This window comes from Zeus faber (assembly GCF_960531495.2).
Source record: "Zeus faber genome assembly, chromosome: 22".
NCBI classification, from domain to species: domain Eukaryota; kingdom Metazoa; phylum Chordata; class Actinopteri; order Zeiformes; family Zeidae; genus Zeus; species Zeus faber.
This window is the reverse complement of record NC_137209.1, coordinates 8,827,278-8,846,482: the sequence shown is the minus strand read 5'-3', so window position 1 is coordinate 8,846,482 and position 19,205 is coordinate 8,827,278. Positions and strand designations below refer to the sequence as shown.

Genomic DNA, 19,205 nt, shown 5'->3' with positions numbered 1-19,205 from the left:
CATTAGGATAAACCCCTTGAAATGCATCGTCTCATGAAGTTACCGAACATGTTTACCAACGAGAGATACACCGATTGCAATTTCAGATTATTATTATTTTTTTAACTCTGACCTGCAGATTTCCATTTCCAATCTGCTGTACGCCGATGACAAATACGTCCGTGAGTTACCACAATAATGAGATTGGTGATTTTGACACGGTTTATTATTGTTCATTATTCACTGTGGAACAATAATAGAAGATGAAACTGTCACTGGGTTCCAACAAAACAGAATATTGGACGGTCACCAAGTCTCATTATAATTCAACCTGTAACTGGACCCGACATATAACTAACATGGAAATGTCCAGTTCAAACTTCAAATTAAAGTCTCTTTCACTTTAAGTGCAAATATACATTTATATCATATTTATATGGTACTTTGCAAATAAATTGCAATCATTACAAAAACTGAATAAATAAAATAAACGGCCGACTCTTCTCACTCTCGTTCCCTGGAAATCCTCCTTCGCTCCCTGTGTTAGGATTCTGTTTTTTGTACTGTCAGTTTTTGTTCCTCTTCCCTCATTTTCCCTTGGTGGGTCGTGTGTGTGGCAGGAGGCGTGGCCAGCTCCTCCCAGGCAGCAATCCGGCAAACCTGACTCCACTCACCACTAGCCGCTCCATATAAGCCCGGTCATGACCCCACCACGGTGCCAGATAATTCCGTCTCGTTCGCTCGTCTCTGTACCGCCTGCGTTCGGGCTTCCATGTGCTCGGCCATCGTGGTGGTTCTCCTTTCGTTCTAGCCGGCTTCCTGCTTCCACTACCTGCTCGCCACTCAGTTTGTATAATAAACTCTGTTCGGTCTTCAGTTTCGTTGTCAAGTCTCTGCCTTTGGGGTCCACCCCAAAACTCAACCTTAACACACTGTGCGTTAAACCAAGTGAATCAAATGGAACGACTCGTTTTTACCAAGTGGCTCGTCAAGAATGAGTCTCAAAAAAGGGCCAATCTTTTCACCACGAGTGGAGCTCCACGGCGACAGTGATATATACAGTCTGCACAATGTTACAGTATTGTCAGATGATAAATGATTTATCTAATCTTCTTTGTTTACCTTGGAGTACTTCCAAACAGCCCACTATATAACTAAGTTACATTACGTTTGAGTTTTGGCGCATTATTACGAGTACAGTACATGAACACAGTATTGGGCGTGTACATTTGACCGGCACAGAACCAGAAAATATATCTGACACTGATCTAATTTTATTCATTTTTTCTGCGTAGTTTCAGCTGGAATTCCGTACCTGCGTATTTTGACTGAATTGCGTAGTTGGTGCACAAAATGCGTGCAGGTTGGCAGGTCTGAACTGACAATGTAGACATATTGATGGCTTTGAAGTAATGATGAATTTATGCGCATACCCATGTCCGCACTTGAGGGTTAAAAAAAAAAAAATATTTGGATTGCTTTACACTCCAGAGTTGAAAGTCAAGTCAAAAGCAGAAGACATCCACATTCCTCGTATTGATTTTTGACTGTCCCTACTTTTGAAGTCCACTTTCCTGAACCAGTTCATCCTGGTCACTTTTAGAAGTTCCCACCTGTACTCTTGGTTTAAGACAACCTGTCCCCCCCCATTTGTCAATTTAAATGATGAATAACCCAGAACTACTTGTTACTAAGTGTCACCACCCCAATGAATGTGCGTACATACAGATTGGACTGGCCTCAGAGCCCGTCCCAGGTCCTTTCTGTGTGGAGTTGGCATGTTTGTGCTGTGGTTTCCTCCCACCATCGAGACGTGCGCGTTGGGGTGTTAATCCTCCTGTCAGCGGCCCCGACCAAGGCAGTGGCAAAAGCTGGAGTCGGTCGCTGCACTGCAGCCACCCACCGCTACTGGGTATACCATGGGTCAGATGCAGAGGACAAATTTTGTTTGCATCCTACTTGAACAATGACAATAAAGAGATATGCTCTTTATTCCTGGAGGAGCCCTTTTGGAAAGGCATCTGTAAGAGCTGTGAGGATATGGCCATGTGCCCTCGTAATTACCTTTCAATGATTCAAAAACTACGTAGTTTTTGACTTTGATGTACCGTCAGAAAACTATGGTTGTGCACCTAACGAAAGGATAACCGTTGGAATGTAATTATGTCATTGAGTTGTTGTGTAGTGTTTTGGTTCCATTTGAACCAAACAATGTAGGAACTACGGCAGCCTACTGAACCTCGTCATTATTTTTTTTTTTTTAATTTGATCTCAAGTTTTTGTAATTTGAATGGACTTGCTTCGCCCCAACACTGGTGAGGTTGATAAACCCCTGAATAGACCGAGAAAAGTAGTGTGCTGTCGAGAAGCAATCTCCAGCAAGTGATCCCTGGCTTGTGCTGCCATCTGTTGGCGCGCGCACACACACACACACACACACACACACACACACACACACACACACACACACACACACACACACACACACACACACACACACACACACACACACACACACACACACACACACACACACACACACACACACACACACTAACTAAATGGCAGAATCTTTAATTGTTTTTGGTTGCACAAAGCTGTTTAAATGACACTGTCGGTATAACATTAAAGTGTTAGGATACAGAACTGATAAATGAGTCAGTGTTTTCATGCCAGACAAAGTCAGCTTTACAAATAGACTAAAAATGAATAAAAGGGATGAACTTGTTTTTGATGAACACTGGCTTGATTTACAAGACAAAAAAAAAAAAAAAAAAAAAAAATAATAATTATAAAAAATAAAAAACTTTTATGGACATAAGTATTTTGCGACATCCTTTTTTCACTGTGAGAGATTGGGGACCGGTCACTGCCTAATACATTCACACCAGTTACGCCGAACTAATAGCGGTCAACTTTACTCTGAATTCTTTGACTTTCTTGACTGACGAGAAAAGAAGTGGCAAAATAAAAAGATAAAATATGACAGTTATAAAAATATGGCTTTTAGCAAGACAGATAAACATAGTCACCCTGTACCCTTATTCTTCAGCGTAACACAATTCAATGGTAATTAAACAAGCCAAATTTTGTAAAGGCAAGAAAGCACTGAGGAACTTTGGAGAAATTATCTTGGCACTTTGTCTTTTTTGTTATCCCCCCCCTCTCCTTGATGTGACATAAGCGATTAAGGCAAAGATGGGTTTGATTTAAAAAAAACTCTGAAAATTGAACCTCCTTTAGGTAAGGGGGGGTCTACCATCTCCACCTGCTGCTAAAAAAAAAATACAAATAAAAAAAAAGTATGAATAAAAATGTAATACAGCCTTTGTTCTGTTCTGGATTTGGGACAGCATAACTGCGTGTGGCGTGATGGAGCAGGTTTTAACCTCTTCTTGGTGTGGATCTCAGATCAGGGGCTCCTGCTTCAGATCCTCTTGACGCCCTTGTGTTCAGGGACGTGTTTGAAGGGACAGTAGGCTCTTTTGCAGTATCCCCAGTTGTTCCAATGGTGGCACTCGTTTCCCCTGCGGAAAAATTGCACGTCAATGTATTTTGTTCGTTCATATGGTTGTTTCGTTTTTTGGGTTTACGGCGCTTGTGTCAAAGGTTGGCAACTTTAGGTTAATCTTTCGACTGTTTTGTGTCCATTTTCTTTGGCCTATATTTTGTGTTGTCATTAGGTTTTATTGTACATTCCCCATTATTTTCAGCTCTTCTTTAGGATTATCTTTCTGGTTTCGCTGTTAGGTTTGTTTCATTGGTTATTGAATGAGACCACTTTTTCCACGTTTTTTTTGGGGGTCACTACTATTTCTAGGTTGTATTTTGTTGTTTATCATTAAGTTCAGTGTATATAGTCATATCGTAGCATCCATCCATTTTTCTTTTTAATGCTTGACAAAGCTGAAAACAAATTGTAATATGAAGTTATATTATGCATTATCCAATAACACTGCAGGTTTGTAGTAACTTGTAAAATGTAACAGATTTTACCTTTATTGTGCAACAAGGAGAGCATTCGGTAACGACATTGCCGCCATCTTAAGAAACATACACGATCCATAATACTTTGTTTGTGTGAGCCTTCCGGCGGAATCTGATCAAGCACCAAAGCGTGACTCTTGATATAAATTATGACTAAAGCCAGCAGTTTTGGTGTGTTATGTATTGTTTTTGTTTACTTCAAAGTGCAGGTGCCACTAGTAAAGTGAAATGAGTTAGTCAAGGCCAAACAGCTGACATTTTGACAAGTTATCACATTTTGTCCAGTTATTACACTATGCGCCGCTAAAAGAGTTCCATTTGAGAGGCCTCCCTACCTGTTGTTCTCATCCTGCTGGTCTGTGGCTTTCAGAGCTGACTTGGATATGCCCATGCCCGGGGGAATCCTATCAGGATAGCGCACCCCCAGACGTTTGCCCATAAGTTCGTAGCCCTGCAGAAGAGTGACATGATGGCAATGAAGAGAGCAGACATGTTGGATGTTACAGAACGGTGGCCAGATAAGAAAGGCACTGGTAGAAAGTAAACAAGTTAACGACATTAACTAGAAACTTCCTCTTTGAACGGCAGTGCACGTCAATGGGAAATCAGCTGTAAACTACTAAAATACACGATGTTATACATGGCGGGCAAAATGAGTGTTGGCATAAAAAGAAGGTAAGGTATAAAAGGAGCCATTGGTCATCACGGTGGTTGACGCCATTCAATATTTTTGACCTCATATTATAAAATAATAAAAAAAATATATAAAAGGCAGAGTATGTCTACCAACTACTTACATTAAACTGACTGATTGATTCTTTGCAATGTTCTTGGGAGGTAAAGTTGACAAAGGCACAACGCTTGGAATTCAAAAGCTTGACATGATGGATCTTTCCGACACTGCAATAGAGGAGATCGTTTAGACGAAGGAATTCAAAATCCTGAAACCCTCACGCCATTAATTCAAATGCAAAAATTGCTCAGTGCAGCTATGGAGCAGTGGTATTCAAACTGTGGGGCAGCCCCCTAGTGGGGCATGGAGGAATTGCAAGGCAGGAGGCGAGTGGAGATTATAGATTTAAAAAATAAGTTCATTTTTAAAAAGTAGGCCTTTGACAATCTGACATTTTATTGAAAGTTATTGTTCATTTAAAGTTTCTAAATCTAAGAGGAGAATAGGTTATTATATTTTTTGAATTTTCTTTCAATTCGTTGCGCACCTTTCTTTGTGATAAAGGCCACAAATTAATGTGATTACATGACCTGGTTGACTACAAACTAAGTTAGTTTGCAGACAACATTTTTTATTTGTACTTTTTGGAAGAGGGGGGTGTGTGTTAAAGCCTTGAAATCCTAGAGGGGGTTTGACTAAAAGTTTGAATACCCGTGCTACAGGACAAAAGGTTGAAAAATGTTCATACTCAAACGGTTCTGATTTTCCATTGAGGACAGGTGACAGGGCGAAAGACCAGTAGAAAAAGGATTGTCATAAACCAAAAAAAAATAAAAAATAAATCAGAAGTACAGAAATGAAAAGAAAAAAGGATGACCCCACCCCACCCCCACGCATCCACTTTCAAACTTGTTCCCTTGAGTGGTAACACATGGACAGGTTAATTCTCTCACCTGTTGAAGAGATTGAATAGCACAGGCTCTGTAACAGCAGGAGCCAAGTTTCCCACCCAAATTGGAAATAGTTCCCTGTAAAAAAATGAAAATGAAATAAGAATATGGTTTGGGTACCGCTGTGATTCAGGCTGAATGTTGAGGACTCTGGACACTCACTGTGGGATGCGACTGTCTAGGTTTGTCTTTAAAGTAGGGTTGGGAGCAGGTGCGGCTTTGGTCGCAGCGTCTGATATATTCTGGATGGGTCCTAAGGGTTTAGTGGCAGGCGGCAGGTTCGGAGCCCCAGGGGGAAGAGGAGGCGCTTTAAGAGTATTCTTCACAAGGATGGGCGGTGGAGAGGCGTTTGCCGAGTCATTAGAAATAACCCCTAAAAAATCAAAACACAGAAAACGCTTAGTTCTATCAATGACCACAGTTCACCAAGAAACATTACTCATCTGGAGTAAAGAGTCAGCCTTTGGGTGAAGCTACGGAGCAAATATAATTAAAATGCACAAAAACAAGAAATGTTTCAGAATGAGGCTTTATTGGCCAATAATATGCTGTACACACTAAGCAAGATCTATTAATATACTATATATTTTTACTTCTGTCAAGGGTCTATGTTCTGTCTATGTTTAATCTAATATTCTATAAGGAGGAAGCAATATCATTAGGTTTGAATAACTTCTATGTACTATCCTTGTGTTACTTTAATTTGTTGTATTTATTTTAATAATTTATTGTTCTTGAGTATGCAAATGATGTTTCCTAATTTGTTGTGACGTAGATGGAGCCGCGTTGGTGGCAGCCAGTTGCAGTAGCTCCGGCCAACGTCTTATGTATTTTTTTGTATTTTCTTGTGTTTATAGATATAGCTATAAACATATAGCTATAGCTATAAACACCAGCAAACAACCTGGATCACCAGCGACCTGAAGTAGCTGCTGAACAAGAAGAAGAGAGCCTTCAAGGGAATTACTGAGGAGTGTGCAGAAGGAGCTCAAAGTGAGACTGGGGGAGAGCAAGGGGGCATATGGGCAAAAGCTGGAGAGCACGCTCCAGCAAAACAATGTGCGGAATGTGTGGTCAGGAATGAAAAAGACCACAGGCTTCAAGGTGGAGGGGGGATCAGGCTGAGGGAAGTCTGGACAGAGCCAATGAGTTGGACTTGTTCTTCAACAGGTTCTGCACAGGACCCTCAGCTGCCTTCTCCCCTACCCCCAGCCACAGAGACCCCACACCCTCCCTGCCCCCACAGCTGCTTCCCTCTCACACCTCCCCAGTGATCAAGACCAGACTCACACTGTGCCTCCCCTCACACCCCAACCGCCAGTATGGAGTTCAATACAGCCCCATCAGCACCTCCCCCCGCGTTAAGAAACAAAGAGCCCCCCCCCACTCTATGACCCAGCCGTCTGTCTCCTGTAGTTAGGTGAAGAGGCAGCTGGAGAGACCACCAGAACAAGGCTGCGGGTCCGGATGGTTTCGGCCCCAGGGTCCTGAAGGTCTGCGCGGACCAGCTATGTGGGATTCTACAGCCCCTCTTTAACCTTAGCCTGAGCCAGGGGAAGGTTCCAGTACTGTGGAAGACATCCTGACTTGTCCCAGTGCCTAAGAAGCAGATCGGTTGCCTTAACATCACACATCATGAAAGTCTTGGAGAGACTGAAATTGGCCCATCTCAACCCTCACGTGAGCACCTCTCTGGACCCACTGCAGTTTGCCTACCGCCCCCCACCCCAAGGTTGGTGGTGAAGATGCCATCATCTAATGCTTCAGCGAGCCCACTCTCACCTAAACAAAGCAGGCAGCACTGTGAGAATCATGTTTTGAGATGAGGGTGGACGCCTCCACAACCTCCTGGATTATTGACTACCTGACAGACAGACTACAGTTTGTGCAGCTGAGGGAATGCTGTGTCTGAGCGGGTGGTTAACAACACAGAAGCATCGCAGGGGACTGTACTCTCACCTTTCCTCTTCACCCTGTATACCCCAGACTTCCAACACAACTCAGAGTCCTGTCATCGGCAGAAATTTTCGGACGACTCTGCAGTTGTGTGGTGTATCACCGGTGGACAGAAGATTGAGTACAGGGAACTGGTGGACCACTTTGTGGCATGGTGTGGAAACAACCCCCTCCTCTTAAACGCGACCAAGCCGAGGAGATGGTTTTGGATTTTAGAAGGACCAGGATTAAGCCGAATACTATTTCCATCCTTGGAAAAGAGGTGGAGGTAGTGGAGGGTTACAGGTACCTGGGCGTTCACCTGACAACAGACTGGACATGCAACACAGAGGCTGTCTACAGGAAGGGACAGAGCAGACTCTACTTCTTGAGGAAGCTCAGGTCCTTCAATGTGTGCAGAAAGATGTTGCATATCTTCTACCAGTCTGTTGTGGCTCGTGCAATTTTCTTTGCGGTCATCTGTTGGGGCAGCAGCATTAGTGCCAGGGACTCCAAGAAACTGAACAAACTGATAAGGAAGGCTGGCCTTGTGCTGGGGACTGCTCTGGAGCCCCTAGAGCTGGAGCTGGGAGAAGAATGTTGCATAAGCTGCTCAGCATCATGGACAACACTTCACACCCCCTACACAACCTGCTGGTAAGACAGTGTCTTCAGCCAGAGGCTCCTTCAGCTCCGCTGCAATAAGGACCGTTATAGGAGGTCATTCCTGCCACAGCAATAGCCACCCACAATGACTCCGCTCTGCGCCAGGAGAGGAAACTAACTTAACTTTCACTTTTAAACTTTACCTTTCACTAAGTAAAATACTATTTATCTATGTATATAAGATAGTAATTGATTCAAAAAATTATGTAACTGTTGTAAATTATTTGTGTTTTGTCATGTATGTCATTGCTGCTGCAACTGTAGAATTTCCCATTGGGGATTATTAAGTACCTTTATTATATGGTTTGGTTCTATAAAAAGTAGGTACTTTCTGTAGGTACACCTGTGTAAATGTATATACATTTCTTTATTTTTGTGTGACCCACTGACAGTTCTGAAAGCTCAAATAAATAGATAAATATATAGATAGAAAAATAAATAATAATAAAAAGACCCTCAAAAAAGTGTGAAAAAATAAAAATACTATATTTGTACGTTCATCACCCCCCCCGGTGCAAAGCTGTATTTGTAAGTGCCAACGGGCTAGACATACGAGAGGAAAGGAACACTCACCCGGTTTTTTTATTAATTTGGACAACACCTCTAGGGATTTTTCCACGGTTCCGTGAATAATTAAAGCGTTGGAGCTCTGCTCTCGATTGAAACCATACTCCTGCAATGAGACGACAGGATCCCGGTTGAGACACACAACGGGACACTCCTTAAGCACACAATCAAATTCATTTTCACGAGAGGAGAGGAATTTGTTCTGGTGAGGTTTGGTGCTCCAGAAACAATAAGTATATAAAAAAAAAAGGTATGTATAAACAGCCATGTTTTCTATTTGGTATTTACAGCTCTGTGACTAAAGGCGATGTGACTAGCTCAAAAATGACAACATAATTTGGGATTTTAGGACCACGCTGAGAGACAGTATATGCCAGACTGTGGGCAGGTATTACACCCTTTATTTTGGGCAACATCACTCACCATCAGTAGAGATATCTGCACCTGCATTAACTCCTGGGTAGCTTCTGCGTAGGTGCTGTCCAGCTTAAGAACCTCCTTAAAAGCCAGAGCTGCCTCCTCATACCTCTGTGTGTAGATAGAGAGGCATATAAACAAAACAAAATGGTCACACTGCATGATTAAATATTTGGGCTCCTCCGATTACTGCGACACCACGGCACGTACCGCAGGGCAGAGCTTAGTGTTAGTCATTACGGCCATAAATCATAAAGTATTTTCCCCCATTATATATAAGAGGGTTGCAAACCTTGTGTAGCTTATGTCTTAACCTTTGTGCAACCTCCAATAAACTCATCATAAAAAGAGTTATTATTGTGCGTCCATCATTCTTTAAATGCCAATTGTTGTTCGGTCTGCTATTGGGATGTTCACTTATAAAGAAACAAGATTGTTCTCAGTTGAGATCTATGTTTTATTTTTTTATGCCCCAACGGCATCCAACACAGCAGCAGTTGTTCCAAGTTATCTGAAACGGTGGAAAGCCGAAGCCGGGTTCAAGATTTTAGGAGCCCTGTGCACTTTTATTTTGGCAACGCTGTTCGGCACGTTTTGGTTTCACCGATTCCTTCCAAAAAATCATTTTAGCTAACCTTTGTTTCATTTCCAACAACAGAACATGACAAATGTCCAAAAAATGATTTTTTATTTTATTATTGGGGTTTTTTTTTTATCTCAAAACTATTTGTGAAGGCAAAAGAACCAGTAAATAATGTATCAAGACCTTGTGGTGAAGATAAAAAGCTGCTCTCTTACACACTGAAAATTGGTTCTTGGCTGCAGCCTGAAAGCGACATGGAGTTCACACACTGAGGTTTCGACGGGGGCCAGACGCCCCAAGGTCGCTCCAAAACTTCTAATGTTACAAATTGTACTGTGGCAAAGATAAGGGGCCGCATAGTGATTAGGGCAGCATTTCTCAAAGTCTGGGTCGTAAGCCAAAGGTGGGATGTGGGAGACTTTAATTGGGTCGCCAAAAAAGGAATTGTAGAATTCCTCCTAAGAAATTATATATTTATCCACAATAAACCTTCAAGCCACATACAGGAGCTCATGTAGGTGTAGGCTAATTTATCTACCAATGAAATGTGGCCTATGCAAAGCAATTTTTTGTCTCATATCTGGTCTCATCTATTGAGTGAATTTTTTGTGATAATTGTGACTCAAACTCAATATATTGTGTAAAGGCGAGCTATATGTATTATTGGTAAATAATAAGCATTCATTTTATTGAATGAGATGCCACAATCTCTGCCTGAATGCAATTATTGGGCTGCATTTACCAACATGTGTGCAAAATGCATAAACTGTCAACTATCCTGTGACGTCAACAGGCATGAATCAAAGATGTGATCCAAACATGGTCTGATGTCGTAGAAATGGCTGGTTTACCTATTCAAGCTACAATATCGGTTTTAATGCAGAAATGGCTCTCAGAGAGTTATTTATGCACAAATTTGCTGTGCTCAGGGTTCATAAACTTTTTAAAACCCCAGCAAGGGGTACGTGTGTTTTGTTTACCTTAAGACCGGCCAGAGCTCGGCCCTTTCTATAAAGGCCTTTGACCCAACCAGGAAACACACTCAGGGCTAGCTGGGCGTCCATCAGCGACTTTTCATACTCCTGCATCTTCTCAAAGCAGAACGACCTGTTGCCAAAAAGCCTAACGCACACACACACACACACACACATTATCACAGGAACATTTGGGAAAGTCATACTAAGTGGTAAAATCTGCGATAGTTAGGAATGGGATACTTACTTAAATTCTTTAGGGTTGTATTTAATTGCGTCAGTGAAGTACTTCACGGCCATAGGAAACTGTCCAACACTCGCATACTTATATCCCAGAACTGAAAACGTAGAGTGTGGGTTCATGTTTTAATACAAACAGCAAATCTTTCAACTAACACATTAACCAGAGTTTTTTTTCCTGAAAGTGTTACGGTGGTTAACTGCTCACCTCCAAGCTCTGTGCTTATTTTAACATTATCTTCAAAGGAGGGAATGTTAGGCATGGTGGAATTCTGGTTAAAAGAGAAACATTTTTTAATGAATAAACAAACAAACAAACAAATAAATAGACCAAAATGAGCAGACTCACATTCCAACATACAGAGGTGGACAAATTTGTTGGTACCCCTACAGCTCATTGAAACAATGCTTCATTCCTCCTGAAAAGTGTTGAAACTAAAAGCAATTTACTCATGTATACCCGCATGCCTTTGGTATGTCATAGAGTAAAGCAAAGAAACCATGAAAAGAGATAAATTATTGCTAAAGAGATTAATTATTTTCTAAAATGGCCTGGACAAATCTACTGAACCCTTGGACAAATTTGTTGGTACCCGTCGACGAAAAAATAACCCACAATTTTCTCTGAAATAACTTGAAACTCACAAAAGTAATTGGCATCCATCATTGTTTATTCCATTTTTAATAGAAATCAGACTTTGCTTTTGATTCAGGGAATTTTACATAATAAAACAAATGAAAATGGCATGGACAAAAATGATGGGCAACTTAGACAGAGCTTTCTGACACTGGGCAGTACGTTTCGCTCCAGAATGCCTTGATAGTCTTGAGATTTCATTGTGCCCTGCACAGATTCAATGCATCCCGTGCCAGACGCAGCAAAGCAGCCCCAAAACATAACCCAGCCTCCTCCATGTTTCACAGTAGGTGTGGTGTTCTTTTTTTTGAAAGCTTCATTTTCTGTCTGTGAACATGAATGTGACTTGCCAAAAAGCTCCAGTTTTGACTAATCTGTCCAAAGGACATTCTCCCAGAAGCATCGTGGCTTGTCAATATGCATTTTAGCAAATTCCAGCCTGGCTTTTTTATGTTTTTCTTTCAAAAGTGGATTCCTCCTGGGTCTTCTTCCATGGAGCCCACCGTCACTCAAAAAGCGACGGATTGTGGGATCAGACACTGATGAACCCTGACCTTGGAGTTCAGCTTATACCTCTTTGGAAGTTGTCCTTGGCTCTTTTTCTACCATTCGCACTATCCTTCTGTTCAATCTGGGATCGATTTTCCTCTTGCGGCCGTGTCAAGGAGGTTGGCTACAGTCCAATGGACCTTAAACTTCTTAATAATATTTGCAACTGTAGTCACAGGAACATCAAGCTGCTTGGAGATGCTCTTATAGCCTTTACCTTTAACATGCTTGTCTATAATTTTCTTTCAGATCTCCTCAGACAACTCTCTCCTTTGCTTTCTCTGGTCCATGTTCAGTGTGGTGGGCATGATGATACCAAACAGCAGAGTGACTACTTTTCTCCATTTAAATAGGCTAAATGACTCAATTAAAGATTGTATACATGTATGATACCAATTAAAGAAAACACTTAGTTTGAAACATCACTACAATCCAATTATTTATAATCTTTTTTAAAGGGGTACCAACAAATCTGTCCAGGATTTTTTAGAATATAACTGATCGCTTTAGCCATAATTTATCTATTTTCACAGTTTCTTTGCTTTACTCTATGACATACCAAAGGCATGCAGGTACACACAAGAAAATTGCTTTAAATTTCATCACTTTTCAGAAGGAAAGAAGCATTGTTTCAATGAGCTGTTAGGGTACCAAAAAATGTGTCCAGGTCTTATTTCAATCACAAGAGTAGTTCATTTAAGGACTACATTTTTTGGGCAAAATAATATTTTACATGCACTAATTTATATATATATATATATATATATATATATATATATATATATATATATATATATATATATATATATATATATATATATATATATATATATATATATATATATATATATTTATTTATGCCCCCCCCAATATTTTACACACCATTGAAACAGCAAGTAAATCACCCACCATTAACAGTACATTATCTGTTAAATTACTAGCCCCCCAGTAAGGCACTGGTCCCAATAACTCACCTCCTGTGTTCTCTGTGACTTTGTGAAAACATAATAGATGGACAGATTAACTCTTATGTTTGTGACGTCGCAAAGTAAACCTAAACAAGACTGATTATATATATTAGTCCTCTCTTAAAACAAAATTATACTTATTATTCCTAAGAAGGAAACTATCAGGGTGTGTGTGTGTATGTGTGTTGCTTGAATTGCAATCTTTTTTCGACACAGCACATAGCAGCGGCAGCAGCAGTCCCCCCCCCCCAAACACACCTCTTTGGCCTCAGTCTGGTCTGGTGAAGGTCTGTTGATGGCGGGCTCCAGCTCGTCTCGAACAGGGGGTTTCTTCCTGGCCTTCCTCTCCACCTTGGCCTTGTCCTTCTGCACAAACTTGCGCTTGACTATAAGAGCGGCTTTGCTCACAAATGTGCTGCTCATATCCAACTCCTAAGTGTGAGAGTACAGTTTGAATACAGGGCTTTTCAGTGAACAAACACTCACTGCGTCCAGACATAATACATGGAAAAATAACTCACTAATTGTTTCAAAACTAGTCAAGGGTGGAAACAGTGACTTGTATAAGGTCCGATGTTTCCACACACACACACACACACACACACACACACACACACACACACACACACACACACACACACACACACACACACACACACACACACACACACACACACACACACACACACACACACACACACACACCTCGCAGTTGGCCTCCTCTCCTCTGGTGGACTGCTCCCCACTGTCGTCAGTGCCATCGCTGGAGTCCGTATCACTCGATAAGTCTTGACGGTCAGAACTGGTTTGTACTTTAGTTGATTTGGCCTTCTCCTCTGTTGTTCCCTCAGCTTCACATTGCTGTGGTTCACCTTTCTCCTGCATTAAAAGAGGTCCTTTGCATATGAATAGCCGCTGAAGACAGAGAGGCGCCGCCTTAAACGCTGAAGACTTCCTGTCTTTTGTCAATTGCGACAACTCACCTCTACATCTTTTTGTGGATTGGATTTCTCCTTCTCCAGCTTCTCCTGTTGCTTCTTTTCCTTCTGCCTCTGTTGGGGGAAGAACATCAGAAGCTGAGCCATGGGAATCTTACTGCATCTTATTGAAAACAGCCTGTGGAGGTTTCAAGGGCAGAGACTCGCCTGTTTTTTAAGTCTCTTCCTTGCGGCCTTGGATTTGCCTTTTTTCGGTTCTTCAAATAATCTCGCTTTTCTTTCGGACGGCTAAATTTGTGCGGGGACAGAGAGATTACACACTGGGCGACCGACTGAACAGATTAGAGTGTACGGATTAAATTTGAAACAACAAACCCACACTCTCATCCGGCTCGAGTGGTACAGGGTGGGAAGGGAGCACAGGATATCCTAAATATCTTCTATTAATATTTCCATAATGGTCTCTAGTGTCTTGATAATAATAAAAGGCATCATCATCATCATCATCATCATCACCCTTGCAGTCGTAGACGTCCAATCCTGGAGAACGAGACACAAATTTGTAGAATTTATGAAATCATTATAAAGATTACAGGGCGGAATCCTGTATTTTTCCCCCCTGATTGGAGAGGGAGGTTTCATGAAATTCTTTTCTGTGATAGTCAACTGTCTCTAAAACTGAAAATCCTATTAAAAAAATAAAATTATGGGGCAGTTTCGCAGACAGGATTTAATAATTTAATCTAAAATTAAGACTAAGCTAACCCTACTTAAATTAATCCAGCATTCAAAAATACCTTTCTAAGAAGTTGATTAATTTAAGATTACAGGCCCGTTCCAAATGTAAGATGTTCTAAGACATGTTAATGGCAGTTTAACAAAATGTCAAGGATTCAGTCCAGTCTTCCACAATGGAAGATTAAACTGCCGGTAAACTTAAGCCCCTTTCTCACTTGCACTGAACGCCGTAAATCTACCGGCAACATTCTGTATTGGCGTAATGTGGGAAGGCAATCGGGTCTCCATGTTCCATTAAAGTTGTTCCGTAAATTTCCCGACTCTCAACCTAGCCAGGTTGAGAGTCCAGGTCTTTATAACCAGGTCTTTATATTCTTACATTGTATTCGCTCTCTTCTTAAAAATGCTACTAAGACCTTAGACGCGTCTTTTATAGTTAGGGGTGCGTCGCGCGGACATTGGGCACAAGCACAGAGCTAGAGGGAGCGAGTGGATAGGAGAACGTTCCTCCTCCGGAGGCAGAGAGTGTAGGACAGGTTGAAAACGATCACACTGATTTAATAACACTGGGTTATTATAGCGGAGGGAACCGAGACGTCCAGGAGACGAGGAAGCACTGGTCTAAAAATGGAACCGATGGTTTTGCGAAGTGTCACGTGATATTAGACACCGCTCACGGAAGCAATACATTATGTACCCATAAGTGTCATCTATGTGGGAACAGACTCCACACACTGAACTTTTCTGGAAAGGAGGCTCCTCTGGGAATGACTGACTACTGCCTTTGCCGGATAGTATTTTATCCGGCAATGTTATGGATTCCATGTGGGAAAGGGGCTTTTGTGATTCTGCCCCCACTAGCTCACTGTTAATTAAAATGACAAGTGTCAATTAAACACTGCATGTCCTTGGGCACCCAGCAATAGACCCACAAAGTGTGAAGTAGATCGGATGTCAAGATAATCAAAGGCCATAGAGATTCCTGCCTTTATAGTTAGACGAGTACATGCCTGTTCAATTACACATGTCCAAATTGCACCAAATTCGACACTGCTAGTGCATGCCGTTCAAAATGTAAGACTTTCTCAGACATTTTGATGGCACAGCTTCAAAGACTCAGTCCTGTGTTCCACAATGGACTACGAAACTGCCGGTTAACGTCATTCACGGAGGAAATGCACTGGGGAAAGACACTCTGTGAGTCAGTCAGAGAGCTCTGAAGCCCTACTCGGCGCCGGTCAAGTTAATTAATGCAGGTTGCGTGTCCAAATCCCACCAAATTGGACACTGCACATCCTTGAGTCCCCAGCCATACAGCCTGCAAGTGTGAAGTAGATCGGATCAACGGTTGTCGAGACAATCAAAGGACACTATAATCGAAGGACATGAACACATTCCTGCATTTATAGTAGAGATTAGCTCTAGACTATGAGGTTAATGAAGGACGAGTGGGCTCCTTCTGACTGGCCTGGTGCTGATCTTAGTCCAGATAAACCTGATCGACAAGGGAGGCCCCTATCCATTAATCCAAAGATAAACTTGCTTCTGGTTTAATTTAAGCCTTCACATAGATTATCGCCAATCTTCCTTCTGGAATTCACATCTTTTACACCAAGATTGGGTTCTGAGAGAACTTTAAACCATGACTGAGATGGGCTGTTCAGTTTGTCTGTAATAAAAGTGTGATTTAGCCTAAATATGGGCATAATTTGTGTCTGCGAAAGTGCTCCAATATGAGAGAGTGAGACTGATTGGAATTGGGGAATTAGGCTGTGCACTGGATAGTACACGGGTGGGAAATTATACTACAACATGGGAAGTGAAAAGCTTTAGGCTTGGATGGATGACAACCATCCGGAACCAGACAGCGGGTTCAAAAGACGTGCTTGAGAAACTGAGAACTTTACAAGAGAAATTAAGAGATTAGTGAGATGTTCTTACCAAAAAATCCAAGTTGCATTGCCCTTTGCATAGCAGGATGGTTTGTCAACAATCCCACCACGGCTTGCTACAAGCAACAAAAAATAAATGGATAAAAATAAAAAAGGGATCAGTGCTATACGAGTGGTTTTCTGAATGGACTGTCATATAGCACACGGCCAGGAGACAGAAAAGCTTATTATTGTAAACACACAAATAAACAGTAGTATAGAGATAATGCAATAAAGACGTAATTTCATCATCTTATTTTTCCTTGTTTGTCGTTTCTTTTAAGTTAAGAAATAAATGCTGTAATTTTCAACTTAAACCCTATTTTTTGATCATCGAGAGGCAAACCACGTGACTGGTATCAGGATACATTAAAATCAATCCAGTATTGACAGAATAGCTTCAGCCGACTGTGGTGAACCTTAACTATCAAAAACCCGAATCCGCAGAGACTATTGTGTGGAGCGGTTAAAGCATATTGATCGTTAACATTTATATCTTAGGAAAAGCAGATATTTATTCCCCGTCTAAACTAATCAACACTCCCAGATACCACCCAGTGACTCTCAGCTCATACAAAACATACAGCAAAATAAGTAAGGTAACATTTAAAACATGTACATACATTAGGTAGGATATGTAATAAAAAGTACATGCAAAAGGTCAGGCAGCATATTCGAAGAGGTAGAAAACGTAGAAAATGTTGCTGATAAAAATAGGATAAATAAATATTGGATATTTACGGTGGGCCAATGAACGTACAGGTATGTGGCGGGGACGCCATCGTTTGACACAGTGAACTGTCCATAATTGAGAGGGCGTGCGGGAAGAAACCCAAATACCAACTCTGTCCAAATGTTTACTCGTGTCCCCACCATGAAAGGTGAGCCGTGGAGCTCCCTCTTACTTGAGTCAGCACGCTGGTGTTTGACCGCTACTATTTCCCCCTCGTTGCATTCGACTCACACGGTTATTATTATTATTATTATTATTATTATTATTATTATTATTATTATTAACACCAAGAGCAGTTGGCAGGAAACCTTCGTTTGGGTTCTTAAGAGTATCGTCCGTCACAACTCCCTCAAGAGATCATAAAACAGCGGAGACGTGGGCGACTAAGCCAATAACTACACGGATAAACAGGCGATGTAAGCTAGCAAGGGATGAAGGTGCATTTGAGTTTCTTATTATACCCAAGTACTATATTTATAGCCAACTTTACAAAAAAAAAAAAACAAGTTTCACGCGTTTCTATTTGGATTTCAGCACATAGACAAATTCATACTCAAACAAAACGCGCGTTTCTTTTTTTATTGCACGTCTACCCCCCAAAAAATAAGTTTGAGATTGGCAGTGGCTTTTCTTCGGCGGGACAAGGAGGAAGGGGGAGCGTCGCGAGTCGAGCGCAGGTCGCCGTCCGGGGAAACCGCGAACGCGCCGAGCACCGTTTCGTTTCCGACGCGGAGCCGCGGAGTTACTTACTTTCATGCGGACGTCCATGCGGCCGGTCGGACGGAGCGAGCGAGCGAGGGAGCGAGGGGGGAGAGACGCGCTAAAGTCGGCTTGAATCACAACAAGTTTAAGCGACGCACTCCCGCGAAGGAACCCGCTGGAAAGACTTCCTCATCCGCCTCGTCTGTAAACATGGCCATAAAATTGTAAGCACTGGGGGGAGGGAGGGAGGGAGGGAGGGGGTGGCATATTACGCTTTAACACGCGACAAAACAACTCGGCGCCATGTTAAGAGGAGTTCTATCAAGAGGGCAAACTTATTTTACGTACATGTAAACGCTCCGCGGAGTAAACCTGCGAGTAGAGGAAAAGGGGCAGGGTAGCCGCACGCATGCGCCGTAGCGACGCGAGACTCGCGAATGACTCGTCGGCAACGAACCACTCGTTTTTAAGTGATTCGGGCAGTCATTTCGTCAGAAAGTGGGACGGTCGAGCGCTGAAAACGTGTTAATGAGGACAACACTAATGTGGGTCGGGGGAGCATATTGTATTGGGCGCGAATTACAATGCGCGTTCCACCAAAATAGACCATATTGAAGGAAGTAAATGTTATTGTCGTGATGCGAAGGTTGCGTCCCTCCGCCAAACAAACTTTCGAGACAACTGACGATTTTCCGGGCCCCACACTTTGCGTTCTCTTCCGCCGCAAATGATTAGTGTCACGGCTTAAGCTACCGTTGTGAGGCGTGGAGGCCACTCGCGTCACAAAGCTGACGGACTCTTCTGACCCCAGCGAGAGCCGTCATATTGGACGGTTCGTTTCTTTACGGTTCGTCCCGGGGTGACTCGCTAAGAACCGAATGTGAAAGTAAAGAGTTGAAGCGTTCATGACGCGGGGAGACACGCTCATGGGCACGCACCAACTTTGGGCGCAAGTTTGATTCAGCTCATCAACTTAAATGTCTTTTTCTTCCAATCTTGTAAGAATTAAATCCAGTTTTTGACTAAAATGCCTCGGAC

At 42.1% G+C, this 19,205-nt stretch overlaps 1 protein-coding gene across 1 annotated transcript; it reads right to left on the bottom strand.

Moving 5' to 3' along the window:
- Positions 1–2,537: 2,537 nt before the first annotated feature.
- Positions 2,538–18,350, bottom strand: LOC307247265 (uncharacterized protein). The gene is made up of 17 exons (XM_080023377.1): positions 18,216–18,350; positions 16,743–16,809; positions 14,443–14,603; positions 14,271–14,351; positions 14,109–14,177; positions 13,831–14,004; positions 13,384–13,557; positions 11,180–11,243; positions 10,979–11,069; positions 10,738–10,879; positions 9,181–9,285; positions 8,764–8,863; positions 5,752–5,962; positions 5,593–5,667; positions 4,764–4,866; positions 4,302–4,417; positions 2,538–3,506 (listed from the first exon to the last, which is right to left on the bottom strand). The coding sequence occupies exons 1-17, from the start codon at positions 18,231–18,233 to the stop codon at positions 3,407–3,409; spliced, it is 1,851 nt and encodes a 616-aa protein (XP_079879503.1). The 5' UTR covers positions 18,234–18,350; the 3' UTR covers positions 2,538–3,406.
- Between the last annotated feature and the right edge of the window lie 855 nt (positions 18,351–19,205).